The 26,053-nt window shown below is 42.9% G+C and overlaps 1 protein-coding gene across 1 annotated transcript in view; it reads left to right on the forward strand.

Moving 5' to 3' along the window:
• The first annotated feature begins 3,399 nt into the window (after positions 1 to 3,399).
• The window catches only part of TCERG1L (transcription elongation regulator 1 like), a 177,911-nt gene continuing 155,257 nt past the window's right edge, over positions 3,400 to 26,053 (forward strand). The window contains exons 1-3 of the mRNA XM_026494420.3: positions 3,400 to 3,738; positions 5,784 to 5,930; positions 6,886 to 7,066. Of these exons, the coding sequence (XP_026350205.2) occupies positions 3,400 to 3,738; positions 5,784 to 5,930; positions 6,886 to 7,066 (667 nt within the window). The remainder of the gene's footprint in view (positions 3,739 to 5,783; positions 5,931 to 6,885; positions 7,067 to 26,053) is intronic.

Raw genomic sequence — 26,053 nt, forward strand, 5'->3', positions numbered from 1 at the left:
GAAGTCCTCGCCTCCAGAGGCGAGCTCAGCGGCACAGACTCTTCAGTTCGCCAGAGCTTGGGAGCCACTCCTGCAGCCTCTCCTTCTGACCCCACACTGAGTCAGGCAGCACGTTGCCAGCCGCTACTCCCGGAGCCGCTGGCTCCCGCTGTGGCGGCGGCTTTCCTGGCCTCCGTCCAGGGCCTCGTCCTGTCACAGCTGCTGAGTGTTCAGGAGGGAAGGACGAGGTGGCACCGGGCCTGTTTGGGAGGATGTTGCGGCAGTGTGGGTGGGTGGGCGGGCCGGGCGCCGCCAGAGGTGACATCCCTCCACCTCCCTCCTGTTGGGGGTTGTTAATTTTAACTCTGCGGGCCTGGAAGGGAGTACTCTCATCTGTCTCATTTTTTTTGGATTCTATTAGCTTTTACTTAGAAAAACAGAGTAAAATAACTTGGAAGAAAAAGAAAAACCTTTTACAGCCTGCAAAATCTTATTTCATTGATCTCTCCCTAACACCCAACATTATTTTTTCCTGAAAGGTAATAAACAATTCAGAACTCATTAGCATACGTCAATAATTCACATGTTTTTTCGTGGTGTGAATCTCCTCTTGCTTGTCCGTCTCACCTTAACTGGAAATTTCTGCTGGTTTTCCCCCTGATCAACACAAACTTAAGGCTGTTTTTATTGGTTAGAAGAACTTGACCTTAATTGTGCATAAAACCCTTTATAAAGAAAACTTCTTACCGAGAAAACAGGCCTGATTTGTGGGGTGGCTAGCCATGTGTGCTGCCCAGGGCTGACCTGCCGGAGGGGCACTGCTAGGTAAGTAGACTCGCACCCCAGTACTGCTGGTCTACCTGGCCCAGAGCCTCCCCTCTCAGATGGGCGGTGCCCTGATTTCTGGTCCTCAAGAAGAGCAGGGCTTCCTGCTTCAAGAGAGTCCTTTAAATCCCCACTGGGATTAGTGTCTAAGGGTTGAGTGGAGAGTGTGGGGGGAACCTTGAGATGAATCTGATTGAAGTAAGAGCCAGAAGTAGGAGATGAGCCCATCTCCTGTGTCCCCCATCATATCAATTAATTCATTAGTGGAAATCATTCTGCATCTGTGTTGTCCTAAGCCATGTCACTAGAATGTAGCACAGTACAGGAAAAAATTCAAAGCACCATAATAAACGAATACAGTGGAGCCCATGGCGGGAGATGGCAAAGGAGTTCGGGCTACTTTGAAGTTATTGGAGTGAACAGTTGTGATTTTCCAGCTCTCATTCAGAGTCGAGCAGTTGCCCAAGGCACTGTGCACTCAGGACGCTGGAATGCCCAGGGAGGGAATAAATATCACCAGGTGGCAAACGCTGACTTTAGAAGAACCACTCCAAGGACAGTGCTGTGTACGATTGGGGTGCCCGCTGAAGCACCCACAGATGATGGCTAAACCTGCCTTCGCAGGAGCTAGGAGTCAGTGCATGTGGCCGTCTGTTTACGCCAAAGGCACATGCAAACCGTGCACTGCCACCAACGTTCCCATCGCCAGCCTCCAAGTGATGAAGGAGGGGCAAAAACTCTGATTCAAACAGGACCCTTTAAGAAGTCCTCATTAGCCTGCCTGAGGATGCCTGCCCCGAAACCCTAGTCTGGCTGTGACCATCAAGATCAAGAGGCTGGTATCCCCCGTGTATGCACATACAAATATATGCACATGAATTCAGGGCTTAAGCTGAATAGTAACAGCCTCCTCTAATCTGCAGAGCTATCTGATTTTAGGTGAGAAAAAACAAAATCTTGCCAGTACTTTTGCATCAGAGAGAAAGCTAAACTTGCTAATTGAAAACTGGTTTGCATGGAGGAAAGTAAGGGGATGCCAGCTATGTAAATTAGCATATGCCCGGATCTACAAGAAATCATGCCAGGCCAGGAGGAAATTAAGCAAATTAGGATGAGCACACAAGGCTGGAAGCAAATTGAAAGCACCCTGGTGCTATAACTGATCTCAGGGGGGTGGTCAGCACACCAGCTCAGAGGTGATGAGAAAACTCGTTTAGGGAGTCCCAGCTGTGTCTGTGGGTGTTGGTGGGTGGGTGCATGCTGTCCCTCCAGGTCAGGGGGAGCTTTTCATACATGCTCTTGAATGCATGCACCCTAATTCCGCCCCCCACTTTTCTGCTTTCGGTGTCAAGAAGCCCCTTCATTAAATGCTGAGAAGAAGCACGGACTCTGCTAACTGCCGCTGGGCTTCTCCGGCTTAGCGACCTAAGCAACGTATTGGCATACGAATCGCTCAGGGCTGGGCTGGGTCTCAGAGCTGCTGTTGCGGGGCCAGGATCACGCGGAGGTGAAGCTGAAGGCGCTCCAAGGGACTTGGGTCTGCGGCAGGAGGTGGGCCCGAGCGGCTGGGACGCGCCGCCTGGCGGTGACTGCGTGTGACCGGCGCTATACCTGCTCGCTCCGCAGGCATGGGCTGTGCTCTGGGCTGAGTGAGGGTCCTGGGAGAAGGGGTCCGTCCTCGGTCGCAGGCAGCTAAGGGTGCACAGCAGAAGCCGCTTTAGGTGGGTAAAGGATGAGCACAGTCCTGAGCCTGAGAGAGTCTAGGACCAGCTCACAGTCCCATCATGGGGCCATCCTGTGCAAAGGCCCAGAGGCGACCTGCCTGCTGCCTTGCAACGGAGCTAGTGGGGCCTGGGAGAGGGGCTGCCGTGGCAGACGACCTGCTGGCGGCTCAGGGAAGTGCTGGGCAGATTTTCTCAAGAGAGAAATCTACCCGCCCCAGTGGCTATGGATGCCCGCCTGGCGTCGGGTCTGGAACCAGCATCCCTTCGGGGCCCTGAGACCCTGGCCCTGCTTAAGCCAGGCAGAGGGCGGCTGGCGTAGTGCCAGCCCGCTCCCCCAGCCCCGCCCGGCGGCAGGACGTGCCCGGCTCCGGCGCCGCCGCCTTGGCCTCCGCTAGCCGCGGCGCTTGCATTCCTCTCCCGAGTCCGACCGAGCTCGCGGCCCCTCCGTGCGCTCCGTCCGCGCGAGCTGGCGGCCTCTCGCGCCGCACCGGAGCCGGGGGCGCGATCCGCGGGATCCCGGCCCGCGCGCCCGCGCCCCCGGCCCTCCTGCCCGCGCCGCCGCGGGGGTCTGGGGGGGCGGCGGGCGCCCGGCGGCCGCGGGAGAGGGGGTGGCGCTGACTGCCGCCGCCGGGAGTCGGGGGGCGCGCGGGCCCGATCGGGCCCGGGGGGCGGCGGCGGCGCGGGCGGCCGCGCTCGGAGGGGCGGGCGGCGGGCGGGAGGAGGGGCTCCCCGCGCGGGGCAGGGGCGGAGCGAGCGGCCGCGCCGCGGAACCAAGTGAGTTGGCTCCGGAGCCCGCGCCGCCGCCGGCCCGCACCTCGGGCGCCCGCCGCCCCCGCCGCCCCCGCCGCCGCCGCCCGCGCGGGGATGCAGGATGCTGGTGGGCGCCAGGCTCCAGCGGCGGCGGCGGCAGCTGCAGCAGCAGCCCCGGCGGCGGCAGCCTCTCCTCTGGCCGATGAATGCAGACCCGCCGCCGCCGCCGCCGCCCTGGGTTTGGATGGTTCCCGGCTCGGCCGGGCTGCTCCGGCTGGGCGCCGGGGTCGCGCCCCCGCCCGTGCTGCTCGCCTCTGCGCAGCCCCCCGCCGGCCCGCTGCTCCCGGGGCTGCCCGGCTGGCAAGCCCCCGGAGAGCCCCTGCTGCCGCTGCTGCCGCTGCCCTCTGCGCCAGACCACGCCGCCGCCGCCGTGCACCACTATCCCTTGCTCCACGGGCAGGTAACGTGTCCCCGGCCCCCGACCCCGGAATCCGGGGGTCGCCGGCTGCTCCCCTCCGCACCCTGGGCGCGGCCCTCGCCTGGCCCCGGGGCGGCCCTGGCCCTGCGGCTCGCGCCCTTCCCTCCCCGCGGTGGTCCTCGGCTCCCCAAGCCATCAGGGTGCAGCCTGGCAGCCATGCATCGGCAACAAAGTTCATGCTTCGACGTCCCGTTCTGCCTCTCGGCAGTTTTCGCGGCACGTCCTCGCGGTCCCTCGGCCCGGCGCTGGGGAGCCCTCGCCCCAAGGCCAGAGTTGGGACCGCCCCGGCCACAACTTTCGCCTGGGCCGGGGTCGCTGTCCAGAGAGCGGTGCTGAAGTAGCGGCCGCTGGAGCCCAGCGTTGCAGCGGCGTACCGTGGCTGACTTATCGCAGAGAAGTTAATACTTTTACAGTCTCTGCCAGACTTGAAAAGCAAGCTGGGAATCAATAGCTATTTCTGATTCTGATCTGGTTTTTTTTTTTTTTTTTTTGAAAATAGACTCAGGACAATGCTTAAAAGAATTCAAACCAATGGAAGCCGGCAAGGAAATCCTGCCTTTAATATTGAGAAATATTGCCGGTGATTTCCCCTCCCACCCTAGGTCAGCCTGAGTCCACCAAATTAGCTAATGCCATATTGCACTCTAGAAGAGTTTGGGGTTTAAAACGTGGAATTAAAAAGAAAAAGTGATTGTACCTTTGATTAATGGTGCAACAGAGCAGGGCAGGCTGGTTTTGACAAGATCCATTGTTTGCTATCTAACTATGCAGATGCATTTAAATCAGGGAATAACATGTATTTTATTCCAAAGATTGTCCTCATTAGCATATTCAAATGAGTGGTGTGTTAGAATACATCATTTAATTAATTTAATTCCAATATTATCTTGTGAGCTTTTCTAAAAGATGTTATTAAACTCCTCCTAAATTGATCTTTAGACTTAATGATACATCACATATGCGGTACTGGATATCACATTTCGGTGTGTGATGCAGTTCATATTGGGTTTTATTGAATAAACGTTGGTAGCTTTTTCGATGTTTTGAAAGGGTTGTTATATCAGAGTCCTACCACTAGAGGTATATAATGTCAAGGAACTACATTTTTTTTCTGTAGAGAACACTGCATTAGTGTGTGTGTGTGTGTGTGTGTGTGTGTGTGTAATTTAAAAAGAAAAATAAAAAAAACTTATCTCTTAAATATTTTCGTGCTACATATTTTCAGTTAAATGACAATATTTAGAAGCAGAAGAATATTTTCACATTAACAGGAAAATCAAAGATGCTTTTATGATTTTAAAACAAATAGATATCAAAGTGTTCCATACCATTGAACAATGATTTTATTAGTTCTTCACTGATGAAGACTCAGTTATTTGAATTAGGGAGACTGTATCCTAAATTGTCTGTCCCCTTGCAGTGTTTGCAATTTTATTCTGTGCATTGGGATCTTCAGTTGTGTGATAAGCTCACTTACAATTTCTTTGCCTTGGAATGTATTTGCCTTTGTGAACCTCGGGAAACTTTGAATCCTAGCCCCTGAGCTAATTTTATTTTGAAAATATTAGTTGTGTTGGTTTTTAAATGGTAAGTGTAATTAATACAAAATGTTGTATTGAAAGGATTATCATAAAATATAGCTGCCTGCTTGCTTGTGAAAATAATTCCAAAATTATAAAAGGAATACCCAGCATTTCATCTTTCCATTGTGGTTTCTCATTATCTCAGGGCAGAAACCAATTTCTTACTATATTCTCATGGCTTTGTGCTTAGAAATTCTTTTGAAGTATTGAAGAATGCAATGTTGGTGATGCTTTGTGATGATTCAAATATGAAAACTTTTATACATTTTTAAAATTTGTGAATATTCATGTTTTTTTCACTGTTGAAAGGAGGAATTTCTCTCTTAATTGAATACATACATTTTTAAATTATTTTCTCAAAGCAGCTATCATGGGATCTTGTGGTACAAAGTAGTTGATCTGTTTAGGCTAATGAGCACTCCTTTATCTTTTCTTGGGTTTCAGTGGCTGTGCGGTGGCCATTCTCCATCCATAGGACTGTCCCCCTCTTCCACTGTGGAGTTGGTGCCCATTTTCCCACACGTCTGTCCATCTGCTCTTCCACCTCCTGTTGGGAAAAGTTGGATAGACAAAAGGATACCTAATTGTAAGGTAAAATGCAAATAGTTTAATTAGATAAATGGACCTTTAATTATGAATTTGCTGGGTATTTCCATACCAGCAGAAAACATTGTGTGTGTTCTAACTGTAATATCTAGATCTAGAGATAAACCTTGTCAGAATAAGATCAATCTGTTCAAAAACACCAGCCGAGGTGGGGAGTCATTTTGTTTCAACTGGAAAATTTGGATTCCGTAGAATAATATAAAATTTCTACTTCTGAATCAGAATCCACTTTAAAATTTTTTTAGTTTTTAGATCTGTAAGCATTGATTAAACTCTAGTCTTTTTTTTTTAAGATTTTATTTATTTATTTGACAGAGATAGAGACAGCCAGCGAGAGAGGGAACACAAGCAGGGGGAGTGGGAGAGGAAGAAGCAGGCTCATAGCGGAGGAGCCTGATGTGGGGCTCGATCCCAGAACGCCGGGATCACGCCCTGAGCTGAAGGCAGACGCTTAACCGCTGTGCCACCCAGGCGCCCCTATCAAACTCTAGTCTTAAACATTACATGATTTAAGTATAAATTTTATGAGCAGGTTTTTCTTGCTGTTATTGCTTTCATCTTTCTGATGGTTTATCTTAGCTTTTGAATTCAAATTTAAAGGCCACACTGTGTTTGCTTGGAAACTAAAGGCGAGTGGTACGGTAACTTTTCTACAACACACTATTTACCTCACTGGGGTTATTCTTCAATCTGTGAAGTGGCTGCTAGGCTGAATTAACCAAGTTGATGGTGGAAGACCAGCCTTGGAGACTTTATCTCGAAGGGGATTGATGTCAGAGCACCGTGGATCTTTAGGTTTTAGAATGATGCTTCTACAGAGTCCTCACTTGTAGAATCCCCAATATTTGATCAATGTAAGAAAGAAAAATATGTTACAGCAGTGTTTAGCTTTTACCATGTGCCTTGTCTTAAATGTGATGCTTGCTTTATTTTTGGACAGATCTTTTTTAATAATTCCTTTTCTCTGGACTCAACGTGGATATATCCTGAAGAGTCAAGGTTGTTCCATGGCCATGAAAAGCCTCATTTGTTGGCAAATCAAGTCGCTCTGTCTCTGTCCAGACCAGCTCCTGCCTCCCGGCCTCTTCCCACTGTGCTGTTAGCACCTCAGCCAATACCAGGTTGGTGCCCCAAATATATATTATTTTTTGTTTCTGCTTTAGTTCATCGGTTAGTTTAGGTATGGAAACTGTATTTGTCGTTTTAACGAAATGATTATTTCAAGTTCTAATTTTTTTCATGAGCGTGATTCCTTTTTATAAAGAAATTGGATGTTGAATAGCTCATTCATTGTGTTTTTAGACTGTGGGATCTGTTTTTCAGATGAAGGTATGGTTAGGGGATTTTGATAGAATCCTATTTTTCGGTGCTCCATTTTTAGAATTGGACTAAATCTTCTGCTGACAGCTCTTAACGGGAGCACTAACTGACGAGGCAAGTCACTGCCCACGTTACTCGTGTGGGGCAAGGTGCCTGTAGCAGAGCTCCCTGGTCTGCAGGACAGGGGCACTTGTAAGATGTTTGTGAGTTTTGCCTGCATGCTGGGGGTGATATTGGGAAGGGCCTATAAAAATGTACCGTTTGGAAGATGGATTTTGTTCTATCTTTGGAGCCTAGTGGCCTGAAAGAACATTTGTCCTGGAACAGAGTCCCATGAAATTATCTCTGGATGAAAGATTGTATAATAAACCTATATAGCAACAGGAGAATAAAATCATCTTATGAATTTTTAAATTGATTTTTAAAATCACCTTAACATAGATCATATTATAAAAGCAAGCATTGTCCATGCCAAGATTATCTTGCAACGCCTTCCATTATGGAATATTTTATGACTTCAGAATTACATTATCTTCCTGTAATTTCCTACCTATCAAGCTTTTCTCAATGTGTGTCTCTAAAATTTTGTAATAAGGACATGTTCCTGTGGATAGTGCAGTGCTGGTTTAGGAGATACATTTATTTTCTTCTCTCTTTGCCTACCTTACGCATTTTTAATCTGCTACAGATCTTGTTTAGTAATAAGTCAGGAAGAACAACTCAACTATTGTGTTTTTCACAGGCTTTCATGATTCTTGACTGAAACTTGCCTTCTGTCCCTGTAATTGTGCATTACTGAGTTATTAAAATCTGAATGCGTATCATACATACATTTATGAACTTTTTACACTAAGATGATCGTGTTGCCTATTTAATGACCATGAAAGATGACCAGATTGCATGTATTATGTAAGAATTCCATGGCTTTAGCTGGCTTGCGTACCACCCTTGAGTATCATAGAGACATTTCTCAGTATAGCTACTCCTCTTCTTAGAAAACCCATACTATGAATGTGCTGAATACCTAGTTGAAGAAGCTTATGGCAACTTACAGCTTTTCTCTCAGATGGATATTGTTTTTTGTGTGGCAAACATCTCATACTTTATTCAAAGCATATTTATGTTTGTTTTACCTTTGACTTTTGACTACTCCATTTTAAGGGACAAAGTATTTCTTACTAACATGGTTGATAATAGAATAACCATTCTGACCTGGTCTACCCTCTGTTAAATCTCTGCTTTTATTTTTCCCTGAGTTTTTTTTTTTTTTTTTTATAACCCATAAGAAAATAACACTTATAGTTTTACTTATCTTTTGGGGAGAAATGTGTCTGCCCCCAGAGGTAATTTAATAACAGTTAAATGCATGTGTTCAAGATGGGAGTTTCCAAACTCTTTGTGAAGATTTTGATTTTTTGATAAATTTCAGAAGTTTTAGGAATTCCTATTCTGGAAAGCATGTGTTAAATATCCTGTGTGCAAAGAACATATGCAGGGGGTTGTCTGTATGTTACTGACTGCTTAGCAGAGAAGCGGGGAGGGGAGCTGGCAACTGCAGGAGGTGAGGTCAGCTCCAGGTCAGCTAAAAAAGAAGATAACATCATTGCAGTTTCAGCATAGTTAACAAGAAAATGAAAATGCAATGAAACATTCTATATGTCAGTTTTCAGAGTATTGTTAAAAGTAATTATTAAGGGGTGCCTGGGCAGCCCACATGCTTGAGCACCCAACTCTTGATTTCAGCTCAGTTAATGATCTCAGGGTCATAAGGTCGAGCCCCATGTCAGCCTCCATGCTGGACATGGAAACTGTATAAGATTCTCCCTCTCTCTCTGCCCCTCTCCCACCCTCCCACCCTACTCACCCACACATGCTTTCTCTCTCTCTCTCTCTCTCTCTAAAATTGCTATTAAATTTTACATCCTATTATAAATCAATAAATTTAGATATTATATTTAATTTTCATTATATAGTTATACATTTTAAATGTAAAACATATTGCATATCTTCTATTAATATATCATGTATAAATATGTTATAGAGTTGTATTTTAAGTTGATCAAACTTGTTACAAATTGTTATATTCATAAGTAAATAGCCTCATATCATAGATATATTTTATTGATCTGTTTTCAATTCGTCAAAGACACACTATTAGAACTCCAAAAGAACCAGAAGAATGAGTCAAAGACCCTCATTTTAAATAGGTCTTAGTGAGCGAAGCTCATTTTCCTTTCCTGGATAGATAGTAGTTTAGTGTAATAATCATTTTTGAAGTAATGTTTTATACGCAGAGTTGTTTTGTCTGCAGTGCAATGTCAATATACACCATGAGCTCCACTGAAACGACACTAGATAGCAGCTTTGTTTGAATAAGCATGTTGTTTGTTGAACTGAATTAGAGGTTGTAACAGGTAGAGATGCCGGCCTTGGTGACCTCTGAGACTCATGTTAATATCGCACAACCCGATACATTGTTGGTTAACTGACTGCACAGCAACAGGGTCTCCTGTAATATTAGCACAGCTGTGAATTTGGATAAGTCATCTAAAGTCTAGGAGGTATTATAAAGGACTTAACTTCATTTTGGTCTATACTAGACTCATGTTGACAGTAATAGTGATGATCTGCCATCATATGTGCATCTGAGAAAAGCTCATTGGCCACCTTTAATCGTGGAAGCAGATGGTTAATATCATATTCTTGCCTTCATTCACTGGACCCCTCCCCCCCGCCAGCCATGCAAGGAGGTCATGCTCCAGTGGGGAACAGGCAAGTCAGCAGATAAAATCACACAACATGGATCCTCCCCAGGGGAGGGGGGGTGATACCACCTGAAACACATCTCCAAGATTTAGCAGAACTTTAACAGGGCAGGAAGAGGGGAATGGAATTCCAAATGAAGGGAGTGGAATGGCCCAAGACACAAACACATGAGAAATGTGGTGTCGGGTCATAACACATGGTTGAGTGTGGCCGCACCGCAGAAGTAGACGGGGAGGGGCAGGGATGGGGCAGCAAGTGGACCAGGCTCTGCAAGATGAGCCCCATTACCCCACTGGAACTGTGTGGTGGGTACGCCCCAAGCTCTTTAAAGAGTGTTGCGGAATTTTCCGTCCTTCCTTGGCTCAGGATCCATGGTTCCTTCAGTGAAGAGAAGCAGAGCAGACACAGAGAATACAGAGCCTTTTCTCATTGAGAAGTAAATCCAAGCATTTAAAAATATGCAAAGTTACAGCTGTACTAGAAACTTAAGTCTCTAATGAATAATTTAGCGGCTTTTTAAGGAATTATCCCTAATTACAGTATGAATGGGTTGAATTGAGAAATAAGCCAGGACTCACTCATTTCCAGACCTCGGAAACTGATTCAAGGCAAGACTGCTGGGGAGGAGAGGCAGCGTGCCACCAGCACGGAAGCTGTCCTCCTGAGGAGCTCCTCCACACTTAGGGCAGCCTCTTTGCTTGATCTCCTCCACTGACATCCCCTTTCTCCCATGCAGCACTGGGAGCCCGTCTTCCCAGGGAGGAGAGGCGTGGCACCACATCTTAGAACATGGGGATAATAGCGAGTGGAAGAGGAGACAGGGCTGCATGGAAATCATGCTTCCTAAGGAGGCTCTGTACTGTACTTGTAAAAATGAGAACTCAGAGCCCCTGCAGCTGCTCAGAAATAAAATGACTTAGATTCAGAGTATCACGCAGTGGGAAGGGGAAGATAATTAATTCAGCCTCTGTCCAGTAAAGATGCATGAAATAAGAGTTTAGTGGAACATGGAGATTGGCCTAAAAGTTGTCTGTATAACATTGCCCTTCAGCTTAAGATCAAAGAACCTGATTCTACCAACATCTTTTTGGGAGAAAAAACAAACCCACCTCATTCAAAGATGACCAGTGAGAGAGAGAGAGAGAGAGAGAGCAAGCATGCCAGTGGAAGATGAGGTGGGGAGACCGAACATACTCTGCTTCATGAAAGATTCATTTCCTCACAAGGTGTGCAAGAAAAACAAACTTAGAAACAGGTTCTTGCACAGGAACTTGTCAATATGTTGGATAAATCAACTTCTGGTCTTAGTAGGAAAAAAAAAAAGTATGTTATAGAAAAGCAGCAAAAGATAAGATCAAAAGTGCCAAGTTGCAAAGTCGTGCAGAAAGATAGTCGGACATGAGAAAAGAATGCAAGGGAACTTTTGAACACTGGCAATTAAAGTCATTAAAGACGAGAGCTGATTCTGGAGGTAATGACGGAAGACAGCATAGGAAAAGTCTCAAGCATGCGTGTCTGGGACAACGAGGGACGAGAATAATGAGAGGAGGTAATATGCGAAGTAGAAAGCAAACAAGGCATCTATTTGTATCGGACCTCCGTGGAAGACTTAGTGAGGCAGGAGCGTGACATGTGGCCACACCGTGTATCTTGCTCACTATGTCCTGATAAATTGCAGGAGAGGGAGAGGCACGGCTTGAACAGAATGGGTGTCGTTTCACATCATTCCTCAGCACCAGATGTCATTAGTTGGTGGGGAAGCTTTAGAGAATTATGAGGACAAAAGTCTGTGATCGAAGAAACGTATGCCAACAGGGAAGTCATACACATGCATAAGCAAGGAAAAGATGTTCTCAGATCAGCAACGGATCGGCTTTGTCACACCCAAGTTTTCAACTCAAATTCCACTTTGTCTACAGTGAACGTTGCTTCTCTTCTGCCTCTGCACCCATGCCCCAGCCCCCTGTTATCTTGCCTGTCAGTTTTGCCTTGTCTTTTGTTTAAAGCTCAGGTTAACTATTGAAAGGCATGGAAAAACATTTGTCTGTGTTCATGGATCAGAAGAATTAATACTGTTAAAATATCCATACTACCCAAAGCCATATATAGACTGAATGCCATCCCTATCAAAATTACAATGGCATTTTCCACAGAAATAGAAAAAATCCTAAAATATTTATGGAACCACAGAAGACCCTGAATAGCCAAAGCAATCCTGAGAAAGAAAAGATCAAAGCCAGAGGCATCACATGTCCTGACTTCAAACTATAATACAAAACTACAGTAATCAAAACAGCATGGTACTGGCATAAAAACAGACACATAGACCAATGAAACAGACTAGAGAGCCCAAAAATGAACTCCTGCATATATGGTAAGCCAATATTTGAAAAGGGAGCCAAGAATATTCAGTGAGGAAAGGATAGTCTCTTCAATAAATAGTGCTGGGAAAATTGGATAACCACATGCAGAAAAATGAAATTTCCTAATATATAAATGTTGAATTACTATGTCATACATCTGAAACTATTCTAATGTGTGTCAACAATACTTCAATAAAAAAGGTAAAATTAGATCCCTATCTCACAATACATACCAAAATTAGGAAGACTTAAGCATGAGACCTGACACTGTAAGACCCCTTAAAGAAAACAAAGAAAAAACTCCTTGATATTGGTCTTGACAACAAGGTTGGATATGACACCAAAAGCACAAGCAACAAAATCAAAAATTAAAAAGTGAGACTACATCAAACTTAAAAGATTCTGCACAGCAAAAGAAACAATGAAGAAAATGAAAAAGCAACCTATGGAATGGGAGCAAATATTTGAAAATCATACCTCTGTTAAGGGGTTAAGGTCCAAAATATACAAAGAACGCCTACAACTCAGTGACAACAAGCAATCCATTTAAAAAATGTGCAGAGGGGGCACCTCGGTGGCTCAGTCGTTAAGCGTCTGACTTCAGGTCAGGTCATGATCCCAGGGTCCTGGGATCGAGCCCCGCGTTGGGCTCCCTGCTTGGCGGGAAGCCTGCTTCTCCCTCTCCCACTCCCCCTGCTTGTGTTCCCTCTCTTGCTGTGCCTCTCTCTGTCCAATAAATAAAATCTTTAAAAAAGTGTGCAGAGGAACTAAATAGACATTTTTTTCCAAAGAAGACATCCAGATGGCCAACAGACACATGAAAAGATGCTCAGTGTCACTGGTCATCATGGACATGCAAACCAAAACCACAATGAGACGTCACCTCACACCTGCCAGAATGACTATTATCGGAAAGACAAGATCTACGTATTGGTGAGGGTGTGGAGGAAAGGAAACACTTTCGCACTCTTGGTGGGCATGTCAATTGGTGCACCCACGGAGGAAAACAGTACAGAGGTTAACCCTAAAATTAAAGGTAGCACGGCCCTACGATCCGGCCATCCCACTTCTGGGTATGTATTCAAATGAATTGAAATCAGGATCGTGAGGGGATACCTGCGCTCCCGTGTTTATTGCAGTATTATTCACAGTAGCCAAGATGTGGAAGCAACCTACGTGTCTGTCTTTTAATCCCAGGGACTAATGGATAAGCCTGTGGGACATATGCTCAGCCATGAGAAAGAAAGAGATTCTGTCATTTCTGACCACACGGTGGACCTTGAGGGCATTATGTTGAGAGGAGTCGGATGGAGAAAGACAAATACTGTATGATCTCACTTCCATGTGGAATCTAAACAAGCTGGACTCAGAGAAGCAGAGTAAACTGGGGGTCACCAGAGTTAGGCGTGGGGGCTTGGGCGGATGTTGGTCAAAGTGTACAAGCTTGCAGTGAGAAGACGAATACCTTCTGGGGATCTGATGTACCGCCTGGTGACTATAGTCAAGAACACTGCATTAAATGCTTTAAAGTTGCTAAGAGACCAGATCTTAAATATTCTCATCAAAAAAAAAAAAAAAAGAAAAAGAAAAATCAAGAAAATAAGAAGAAAGGTCTGAAATCAATGATCTAAGCTTCCACCTTAAAAATCTAGAAAAGAGTGAAAGTTAATTAACCTGAAACTAGCAGAGGAAGGAAATAGTATTGACAAGAGCAGAAATAAAAAACAGAAAAATATAAAGAAAATCAGTGAAACCAATTGCTTGCTTGCTTGCTTGCTTGATTTGATTGAATGGTTAGGACGACTGACAAACCCCTGGTTATAGAGAATAAGAGAAAAAGAGAGGGGCACCTGGGTGGCTCAGTCGGTTCAGCGTGACTCTTGATCTCTGCTCAGGTCTTGATCTCAGGGTTGTGAGTTCAAACCCTGCATTGGGCTCCACGCAGGGCGTAGAGCTTACCTAGAAAAAAAGAATAAAAAAGAAAAAAAGAGGGACAACACCAATTATTAACATCAGGAATCAGAAGAGGAACGTCACTACGGATCTTACCGTAAAAATCAAACAGGAAAATATTATAAGCTACTTCATGACAATAAACTCAATGGCTTCGATGAAAGAGACAAATTCTTCCTGAGTCGCAGCTACCTGTGCTCACTCGAGAAGTAGAAAACACGAGAGCACTCTACGTATTAAAAACATTAAATTCATAATTTCAGTCCTTCCCAGAGAGAACACGCCAGACCCAGACAGCTTCCGTGGAGTTCTACCACATGTTTAAGGAAGAAATGATACCAAATTTAAGCAAACTTGTTTGAAAATAAAAGCAGGAATAACACTGGCCCATGTTTGTTTGTTTATTCAGCACTCCCCTGATTCGGACACCAAATAGTGCGAAGAGAGACAACTACAGACCAACATACTTCATAAGCAGAGATGCAGATGTCCTCAACGTGGTATTAGCAATACATGAAACTGATAATACATCATGACCAAGCAAGGCTTTTTCTAGGAAATCAGTGCTGGTTCCACGTTAGCAAATCAATGTTATTTACTTTATCAAAAGGATAAAGAAGAAAAGCAACATGATCATTTCAATAGATGCAGAAAAGGCATTTGTCGAACTCACCATCTATTCAGATTTAAAAAAAATAACAACAAATGAAGCTCTAAGTCAACTAGGAATTATTTTTTAAAGATTTATTTATTTGAGAGAGAGAAAGAGAGCACAAGCAGGGGGAGCGGCAGAGGCAGAGGGAGAAGCAGGCTCCCCGCTGAGCAGGGAGCAGGACACAGGACTCCCTCCCAGGACCCTGGGATCATGACCTGAGCTGAAGGCAGACACTTCACCGACTGAGCCCCCCAGGAGCCCAAAGACAACTAGGAATTAAAGGGCATGTCCTCAACTAAGAAAGGACGTCTTTTAAAGAGGCCCAACTAATGTTGTATTTAGCAGTGAATGCCTGATGTTTTTTCTCTGGGATGGAGAACAGGCAAGAGTCTGTGCTCTCCCCATTCCTACGTGAAATTTTACCAGAAGTCCTAACCAACTCAATAAGGCAAAAAGAAAACTTTGGAAAGCATACAAAGTGCAGACAATATACAGACAAAAAGATTACCATAGGGACTATCTCAAAGAGTCTACTACAAGCCACTAGTTCTCGTAAGTGAGGTTAGCAAGTTGCAGGACACAAGCTCAGTGTGAAAATTCCATTGTATTCCTATATTACTGGTGATGAACAACTGGAAATTAAAATAAAATAGCAGTATCATTAAAGCACTCAAACCATGAAACATTTACAGGTTAACCTAACAAAGCATATGTCCTGAAAACTACAAAACATTGATTGGAGAAATCAAGGACATTAATAAATGGAGCAATATTTTGTATTAATGGGTGGGAAGACTCCATAATGTTAAGATATTGGTTCTCTCCAAATTGATCTTATAATCTATGTAATTCTAAACAAAATGCCAGTTTATTGAAATTGACAAGCTGAATCTATCTGGAAAGCTGAAGAAAAGAGAATAGCCATAGTAGTTCTGAAAAAAGATGCGGAGGAATCATACATAACTGATTTGAATGCCTATGATAAATCTCCAGGAATGGAGGAGATATATAATTGGCAAACCCATAGGAACAAAGATCAATAGAACATAGTAATAGACCTTCCAGAAAGAGACACGCACATATATGGTTAATTTGTTTTTGACAAAGCTGCAAAGGCAGTTAATAGAGAAAACTTGCCTTTCCAATAAATGGTTTAGGAACAATTCATCTTTAAAATAAACAAGTAGACCCTAACCAATACCTTGCATCATATAGAAAAATTAACTGAAAATAGATTATAGACCTTATTATAAAACAAAAAACCCTAGAACTTCTGAAAGAATACATAAAAGAAAAAATTTTAACCTTAAATTAGGGAAAGATTTCTTAGATATGACACCAAAAGCCTGAACCATAAAAGAAAATGTATTTGATACATTGTACTTCATCAAAATTAAATGTTGTTTTTCGAAAGGACTTTTAATAAAATGAAAAGAAAAGTCACAAGGTGGGGCAGTCCGGTCACAGCCCACAATATGTTCGCAAAACATATATCTGATAAAGAATTGATATCTAGAATATACAAACATCTCTTAACAGTCAAGAATGAGAAAATGGGCGAAATATGTGACCAGACCCATCACCAGCAAAGATACATGGATGGCAGTTGAGCACGTGACAATACGCTCAGTGTTCTCTACCATTAGATGCAGGGGAAATCCATAATGAGACTCCCCCCTTCATATTAGAACAGCTGTGGATTAAACCCTACACCGGCAGGGCCACGTACCCGTGAAGATGTGGGGCAGCTGAAACGTTCATAACTTGCTGGTGGGAATGCAACATGATAGGATCTCTTTGGAAATCAGTTTGGCAGATTCTTGTAAACACACCCACGTCATATTATCGAGATCTCATTGCTGGGTATTTATCCAAGAAAAACAGAGGCACGTCCACACAAAAACCTATACACAAGTGCTTATACTGGCTTTCTTGATGAGCAGCAAACTTGGGGACAGGCCAGATACCCATTACCTGTTGAATGGATCAACAAACTTGGGCACGTCCCAACAATGGACTGTGACAGGAACGGGCCTCTGGTGCATGGCAGCAACGTGACCTAATCCCAAAAACATTATGCTAAGGGAGAGTGCGGAATCAAACATTTGTGTTGGATATGACTCCCTTTTCAGGACATTCTAGGGAAAGTGGAACTGTGAGACCCAAACCACATCAGCCATTTCCAGGGATTGGGGGTGGGAGAGGAGTACTGACTACAGAGGGACAGACGGCACCTTGTGGGGTTGTGGTCAGTTGTCTGACTATGGGCGTGGTTACACGGCGGCAGTTGTGGAGAAGAGTGAATTCCACTGTATGTGAATTGTATCTGAATGCACCCAACCTTATTTTTTTTTCTTAAAGAAGAGTCGTAAGAGACATTCCCAGTAACACATGCAAACTTCACGTGATCCTGGTTTGAACAAACCAAACCAAACAATTGTGAGACAACTGGAGAATCTGAGCACTGACCAGGTATTCAACAGTTCTAAGGAGTTATCGTTAATTTGGTTCATTGGTAGGTGTAACAAGAGTTCCATGCTTATGCTTTGGAAAGAACCCTCCTAGGGGAGAAAGAACCTACTGCAGCTCGTGAGCGGAGCTGGAGTGGGGAACTGGGGGTGGGAGTGTGAGCCCGAGCACGCCCGGCCAGCAGCCACTGCTTGTGGAAGGGGTGCTGGCGATGTGGGGGTCATCACACTGTTCTCTATGATATTACTGTTGGAAGTTTTCATAATGAAAATTGAAGGAAACAGGGTAAGCAATAGGACCAGGAGCACATTCAAGAAACCGCAGAGTGATGGAGCACAGTCCACCTGCAGGCCCCAGTGCAGCGAACTCGGCGATTCAAGGTCAACTGTAAAGAGGCACCCAGCCCCCATGAAATTGAAAGACCACTGAAAAATAAATGAATGAGACAGAAATCAGCACGACAAAAATAAACCTTTTATGAAATAACCGAACACGATGTGCGCATATTAGAAGGGAAAGGTTGCGGCCCGTGGTACCGCTTGGCAAACCTAAGCCCCAAAATGACGATGGTGTCTCTACGGGCACAGCATAAACCGCTTTCAAATCAAGGCATTAGGGAGTTAGAGAAAACTAAGGAAATTGATAAAAAATAAAGACAGACATTCATAGTTTTAGAAACAAATAAATTGATTTAAAAGAAAAAACACCCCACCCATAGTCAGAAAAAAATAAACATATCAGGTGGAAACACTCCTGGTCAATATCAGTAATTTTTTTTTTTTTATGATTAGTTGAACTGTTTTGGGGACATAATGAGCTATTCAACTTGGATCAAGGTGGGGCAGCCTGGTCACAGCCCACAGTCTCCTGCCTCCTGTGACGGCCGCGAGCTCATGGACCTCACTGCCACGGCCCCTCCACCTGCGTCCCTTGCGGGGGGCTCTGCGGGTGACACCCGTCAGGTCTCCAGACTCCAAGGAGAATCTTCTCCTGACACGGAGCTTGTTTCGGAACATAGAAAATGGTAATATGCTGGTGTAGATTATAAAGTCGGCTACCCATTTTACCAATGTTTCTCAAAAACAGGAAAAAAAGAGAAGCAAATAAATTACTTGGACAAGCAAATAAATTACTACAAGATCTCAGTTGTAAAAGTGGCTGCAAAAATCCTGAAAGTATTAATGAAAATGTGACAGTATGGTAGCGATAACATCTGCCAGGATCCAGTGGGGTACATTTCATGGCAGCAGAAATTGTATAATAATAAGAAAGGGATTGGCAACAACATCACGTCAGTAGGTTTAATAAGAAAAAAATACTCTTTAATTGGATTTTAGGAAGATGTATTGTTTGATAAAATTCAACCGCCATTTAAAAAATGAGGAAACTAAAAACTGAAGTGTAATCCCTCAACAGGATACATATTTATCTAAACTTGCCACATCACACAGCAGACGTCACTGTCATTCCCATGAAAACCAATCACTATGTATCTTTTACTTGGCTGTTTCCTGGAAGTTCCAGCCATTGCAATAAGAAATGAAACACAAATATGAAATTCTGCTTGAAGTTTGCCGTACCTTTGTATTTTGAAAACTCATGACATTCAGCTTAAAAATTCTCAGAATTAGAAAGGCAGTCCAGCAAAATGGGTTGATAAAATATAAGCATACAAAAGACAGTATGTTTCCTATGTGTTAATAGTTAGAGATTGTAGTGGGGGAGATACTTTCTTCCACATGGAAAATGCATAAAGTACATGCACACAGCCATCGACACAGGCAGGTGCGTCAGACCTTCACCTGTGTTTGAATCCAAACAAAGGAAACTAAGAATTTGCTGAAAATGGTACTTTTCAACTGAAGAGACTCACTATAGGTTTGGATAGGACAATGGGGCATCGTGAGGGTATCAATTCTTCTCACATTAGTTTATGGATATAATATAATGCTAGTTATGTTACTTTTTTGAAATGTGAGCAAATCATTTTAAAGTGTTGATCAGGGAACACACACATGAGATCGGCAAATATATACTTTTATGGATTTAGTTTCTTACTCTGAAGTTGCATCAGTTTTTAAAGATGTGCTGATATACTAATCTACATATAGATTAATGCAATGAGTGTTAAAAGAACTGTTATATAGGATGATATTCTAATACCATCATAAAAAATAGACATAAACAGATGACTCACAGAATAAGTATCAGTGATCATTATGCAGTTTGTGGTTTACTCATAAGCAATTCAAGGAATGCAAATTTAAACCACCAAATATAATATTCCCATTAAATTAGCACAGACTTTCCAAAACCTTGGCGCTGCTCGTGTTTGCAAGAGTGCAGTAGGGTGTGCACTCATTCTTAACGCTATTAAATGTAGTGTGTAATGGGTCATGCATCTGACTTTCTGATCTTTTAAAAAAGTTAATATAATTTCACTCAGTGATTCTACTTCTTGGAGAAAGAACAAATGTGTATGTACAGTGATTCAGCACATCATTAGTTAGAATGCCAAAAAGAAAAAATAAAATCTCAAATATCCATGATTAGATAGTTGGTTAAGCGAGTTAGGCTATGTCAGTATTAAAATAGTCTTCAACCATTAATAAAATAACACTTGGAAGGTTATTTAGACAAAAGGAGTGCTCTTGTTTTGTTTTGGTGAGTTTGAAAAGCAGCTTGCACAGTGTACGGACGGGGTGATCCCAGTCTCGAGAGCACCGTCCACACGCACGCTGCTGAAGACAAGGACGCGCACCGGAATGATGGTCCCTGTTTCTGGAGCCTGGAATGGGGAGGCACCATACGTCCCACTATAGAGTATCTTTTATTTTCCGTTTTTAATGAACACGTATTACTTCTATAATCAGAAAAAAGGCCATGAAAGACATGAAAATGCTTCTTTCGCCTTCATGCCATTGAAGAGAATGTTTCCTGCTGCTGGAGCCTCTCCTCAGCCGCGTACCCCTGGCAGAGCGACCCTGGAGCTGTGTCCGCCTGCGCCACAGAGAGACGGCCGTGGGTGCCGCTCCGCTTCCTCTAGCCCTCATCCTGTCTGGGGAAGGAGCGGCGTCCCATTTTGGGGCCCCAGCCTGAGACAGGTGTCTCTCTTATTTCCTCCTTGGAAACATAACCTTGTGGATCCTTGGGGGCCCACACAGGTGGCGGCACCACCTTCCCATCAGTGGTGTCCCCATGGACACCCCCCCGAGCGGTCTGATGGGCCCCCCCAGGACTGGACGTCCAGGTGCTGGGGATGGGCCAGGGCGGGAGAGCAGAATATGTGCAGAGCTCATCACTGCTCGCCAGGACTCGGCCCAGCTTCCTAGGAAACAAAACCATGACCTCCCAGCCGGCTGTCCCTTGGCCTCAGCTCTTCAACTGGCCACCCAGGGCCCAGTGATTTCTGCAGAGAGAGCATAAGCAGATAGATTTCGAGGACCCCACACTTCATTGAGAGGGTTGGGGGAAACATGCTGCTTTTATATGATAGGAATCCAGGTATTTTTTTAGTAGAAGATGCTAATGTGTTTGACTCAGAACACGGAAAGCCCTCAGGGGACTACAGACTTGCAGCGACCAGTGTAGGGTCTGCCTGCACCCAGCGAGTACGTTCACACTTCCCTCCAGCCCCAGAGACTGTGTGTGTGTGTGTGTGGCGGGGGGCGGGGGGAGGGGGTCCAAGAAGCACTCTGAATTGTGCCCTCTGCAGGAAGTCAGAAAAACGCTGGCATGGGAAAGACATGCATCCAACATCATCTTTTAATAAGTGGCTTAAAAGTTTGTTTTGGAGAAATGGATCACAGATGGCAGGCGGTCTGGGTTCAAAATGACCTTGCCACTGGCTAGCGGTGTGACCTTGGGGGCAGTATCTCTCATCTGTAAAGTGGGGCTATTTCCAGAGTTCAATACATTATTATGACAACATCAGTAATCAATACACATGCTAACATCCCCATCGCACCTTGGATGCTGGCATATCCCAGCTGCTTTGCAGAGATGTTCCCACCTGATGTTTCTCCAGACACAGTGGATGCAGTGCCTTCTTGGAGATCATTGAGTGAACCCACTATCCCTTTTGATCACTTTGTATTTTCTCTGTGTCTAGACTGTACTTCAAGGCTCCACTTCTAGGAAAATTGGTTGTGCCCCCAGAACCACTGGTATATTATTCAGACGTCAACAACAATCGAGAGGTTGCCTAGATAATGAACAAATATCCAACATAACTCATACCTTTTTACAGAACTGGGGGTTTGCATCCCGTGATCTTTTTGTCCTTGAGTGTTTGGGGACATTCCACAAAACAGTGAAACACTCTGTTGAAAGATGAGAGTCGTAGGTTACAGATTGGATCCTGAGTCATTGTATTCGTGCTGGGCCTATCCAGAAAATAACGAGGGAAATGTCAGAATTTCCTAAGTGTGCACTTAAAATCTACATTAGACATGATTATTCCCTACTTTCTTCTCAAGGGAACTTTCCAGATGCTCGTACCTATTCTAAAGCACTCTTCTCTTTTGGAAATGTACTGTGAATCACTTACAGAATTTTAAATGTTCTGGTACTCATGTTTAAAAAAGTATAATGAAACAGGTGAAATTAATTTTAAAAATTAATTTTATTTAGCTTAACCTATGCAGAACATTGTCTTTTCAACATGTAATTGGTATAAAATATTAATGGGATCTTTTTCTTCTTCTTTTTTTTTTGTATCATCTTGGTATTTTTTGTTTTGCACAGCACAGCACGCCTCAGTGCAGACCAGCCAGTGCTTGATGGCCTTGTGTGGCTAACATCCCCCGTGTGGGACAGGGCAGCAAAGGAAGATAAGAACCAAGTGTGTGGGTGGAGACCGTAGAGATCTTTTTGTCAGGATATTTTATAGAATAGCTAGTCAATAAGGTGTGAAGACAGCATTGCAAAGAAATTGACCCAATGCCCGTTCTGCAAACAACTTGAATTCAAACGTGACCTTTCTATGTCCATGATCTTATAAAAATAGTTAAAGCACCAATTTTATCCAACATCTAGAATACTTACAAGGTAATACGCGTGTGTGATTTATACGCACAAATGGTTTGCCTTGCATTTTAACACATTTCACTTTTCCCAATTGAAGAATTACCCGTATCTGTTAGGTATGCAGAATTTGGAAACTATCAAAATGTAGAAGTTAGGGAAAAAAGTCACCCAAGGCTCCAGGATGGATGGGTTTTCACGCAGTGCTGTTATGTTGCTGCAATGCCATAGCTACCGTGTGGCATTCTGCTCTGACTTGGTATTTTAATATGTATTTTGCCATGATCGAATACATTAGTAAATGTCACCTCTAATAATTTTTTCAAAATCTAGCGGACAAATCAGAGCTTACTTAACATCAATGCACCAGAGGACACTATTTCCACATTTTCACTGCGCCTACGTATTTTCTAGGCATTTAGCATCCCTTCTTCCTAAGTCCCCAGACGCCTTAAAGACCTCTCAAGCCAAGTTGTCACAGTCTTTCCCCTGCTTTAGAGGACACGAGACTGCTTTGCAAGAACCACGCCAGTGTTGATGATCAGGAAAAGGGTTTGTTTCTTCCTTTCCATTCTCATGCTTTTTAATTCTACTTAAAAGATTTTTATTTTCGCCTTTGCTGTCTAGGCCTTTAGTGCAGTAAGTAACGTACGGATGACGGTGGGCACTCTGGGCTGGCCCCACTTTGAAAGGAGGCTTTTAATCCTTTCCGTCAACCCGGATGTGTGTTGCAGGTTTTATTAATTCCCTGTCAGGGAGCTTCGGAAAGTTCCTGCTGTTCCTAGTCTGTTAGTTGTTATTCCTTGTTATCATAATTTAGAGGTAAAATTTTTTCCATATTTTTTCCTATTAAGATAACCACACGTTTCTCATTTTAATTTGTTTTTGTAGTATATGTTATTAAAAAGATTAATAACGTTCACTCACTTGCATGCCTTGGATAAACCCGAGTTCTTTGTTGCAAATTGCCTTTTCTATATGCAGTGCTGCATTACTGTTATTCCCTCATTTGGGCCGGTGGGTCTGTGCTCCTGCTCTGTGGGGTCTTTCCTTCTGCTCTGCTCACCTGCTTTTAGTGTGGAAGTTATATTGGCTTCATAAATAAATTGAGAGGCGGACCCTCTTTTTTAATTCTTTGGAAGGGTTTTATATTAGAATGGGATACTCCTTTAGAAAACAATTTTGGGGACTTTCCTCTTAAAATAGAAGATCCTATTTTTTCATTTGTGGAATGATTTTAAACACCTGATTTAATGTATTTATTTGCCATATGACTATTCATGCTTTCTGTTTCTTATTCCTGCAAGGATCAACACGTTATAGACGGTTTTCCTGGAATTCATACTTGCAATAACATTTTCAACTTGTTGGTGGTATACAATTGTTTATGATATTTACTTATTGTTTTAAGATACCATACTAATAGTTTTGTCTTTTTTAAACACATAATATTGCTATTTATACCTCTTTATTTAAAAAAAACAATTTACTTGTTCAACTTCACCAGAAATTTGCCCGTTTTATTAGAGCTTCAAAGAAACAACTATTGCCCTTTAAAAATATTTTCTATAGATATTTTCATCCTTATTTATTTCTGATTTTGCCTCTAGTTTCTTCCATTTTCTTTGGATTCATTCAGATTTTTTCTTTTGTTAAATCCTTAAGTTATGTATTTGTACATTAATTTTTTTGTCTTTTTTTCTAGTAAAAGATTTAAAGCTACACATTTCTCTCTACATATCATTTTCACTGCTTCCCACAAATTTGTAAATGCATTTTCATCATTCAGTTCTATAGATTTTACATTTTTGTAATTTTATGTCTCATGGATTTTTAGGATATATCTGATTAATTATATCATTTATAAGTTTTGTAATTTCCTTTTCGTTATTCATTTATAATTTAAATAAGTTGTGGTTGGATACGTGGCCTATATAACAACAATTCTTTTGAAATTTGTTGAGATTTATTTTGTGGCTGATACATTTGTCATGTTGGTTAAGAATGTGCATTGGTTAATGGTGGATGCAAGGGTCCATACGTGGGCATTAGAATAGGCTTGATAATTACATTGTTTAATTACACTTTTTCCTTTTGAAATATTTGAGAAACATATGGTTAAATCTTGTACTGTGGTGGTGGATTTCTCCAATTCTGCTGCTCTTATAAATTTTGACACGATTTCATTAGGTTCATTCATATTTTGAGTTTTTCTATTTTTATGGTGAGTTTTACCTTTTTACCAATACGCGGTCACTTCCTCCACACTCAGTGCTTTGTTCTCATAGCACTTTTGCTCGTTACCTATTTCATAGTAGTGTAATACACGTGCACTCTTTTCTTCTGCTCGCCTGTCTTTTTCCATATCTTTGCTGTCCACTTTTCTGTGCGTCCTTTCAATTTAAGTGTACCTTTTTCAAACATTAAATAGGCGGATTCTTTTCCAATTAGCAGTCTATTTCTAACTGGTCAGTGGGTCGGGTTACCTTTGTTGTAAGTATTTGTCTATCTGGACTTTGCTCTACCCTCGGGTGTGCATTCCTGTTTTCCTAATTCTTCTGGCCTCATAGCTTATCTTTATTTGCTATTAACTAAATTTTTTGTTCATTTAAAAATTCTATTTTCTGCTATTGTTTAGAATTTGTACACTGTATTTCTAATTTAAAAGTACTCTTTAAAAAAAAGATTTTATTTATTTATTTAGGGAGAAAGAGAGAGCGGGGGAGGAGCAAAGGGAGAGAGAATCTTAAGCAGACCCCCCACTGAGCACAGAGCCCAAGGTGGGGCTCAATCTCAGGACCCTGAGATCATGACCTGAGCTGAAATCAAGAGTTGGATGCTCAACTGAGCCACCCAGGCACCCCTCTCTTATTAAAAAAAAAACCTCTTAAACTTATGCCATAAGTGGTTAACTTAAAAAGTCTAAAGTTGAATACTGTCTTGCCACTACTCTCTTAAATAGCACAAGGACATTGTAAATAATCTAATACTGACCATCTTTTCTACCTACTTTTTCTAAGTGAGGTGCTTACATTGTTCATTACTCAGTTTTTTAAAGGACATTTATCATTCTTATTGCTCTTGCTACTCATTAACTATTTGATTTTCCTAAGTCAGTCCTTCCAGGATCATTTTTTTCTTTTTTGTTAAATCTTTCAGAATCTTTTTAAAGTGAAGGTCAGCAAGTAGTAAAATCTCTCCATTTTTGCTCACCTGAAAAAATTACTAATTTCCCTTCGTTTTTGAAGGACGGGTTTTCTGGTTGATGGTAATTTTTTCTCAAATCTTTACTAATATTAATCGAGAGATTTATGGGATCTATTTATTTCTGCCAAGTTTTCCATTATTCTTGATGACGTTCCTGTGTAGGTCATCTGTCTTTTGTCTCTGGAGGTTTTTAAGATTTTTCTCTGACTTTAGGATTTATAATTTCATCACAACATGTCTAGTTGTGGTTCTTTTAAAAATTCATGACTTGTTGAATGGTATGCTTCCGAGGCTTTGTGTCTTTCCTCGTTTCTGGGACATCCTTCAAATGCTGCCCTTCCTCTGCTGCT

This window comes from Ursus arctos, unplaced genomic scaffold, assembly GCF_023065955.2.
Source record: "Ursus arctos isolate Adak ecotype North America unplaced genomic scaffold, UrsArc2.0 scaffold_7, whole genome shotgun sequence".
Lineage (NCBI taxonomy): Eukaryota > Metazoa > Chordata > Mammalia > Carnivora > Ursidae > Ursus > Ursus arctos.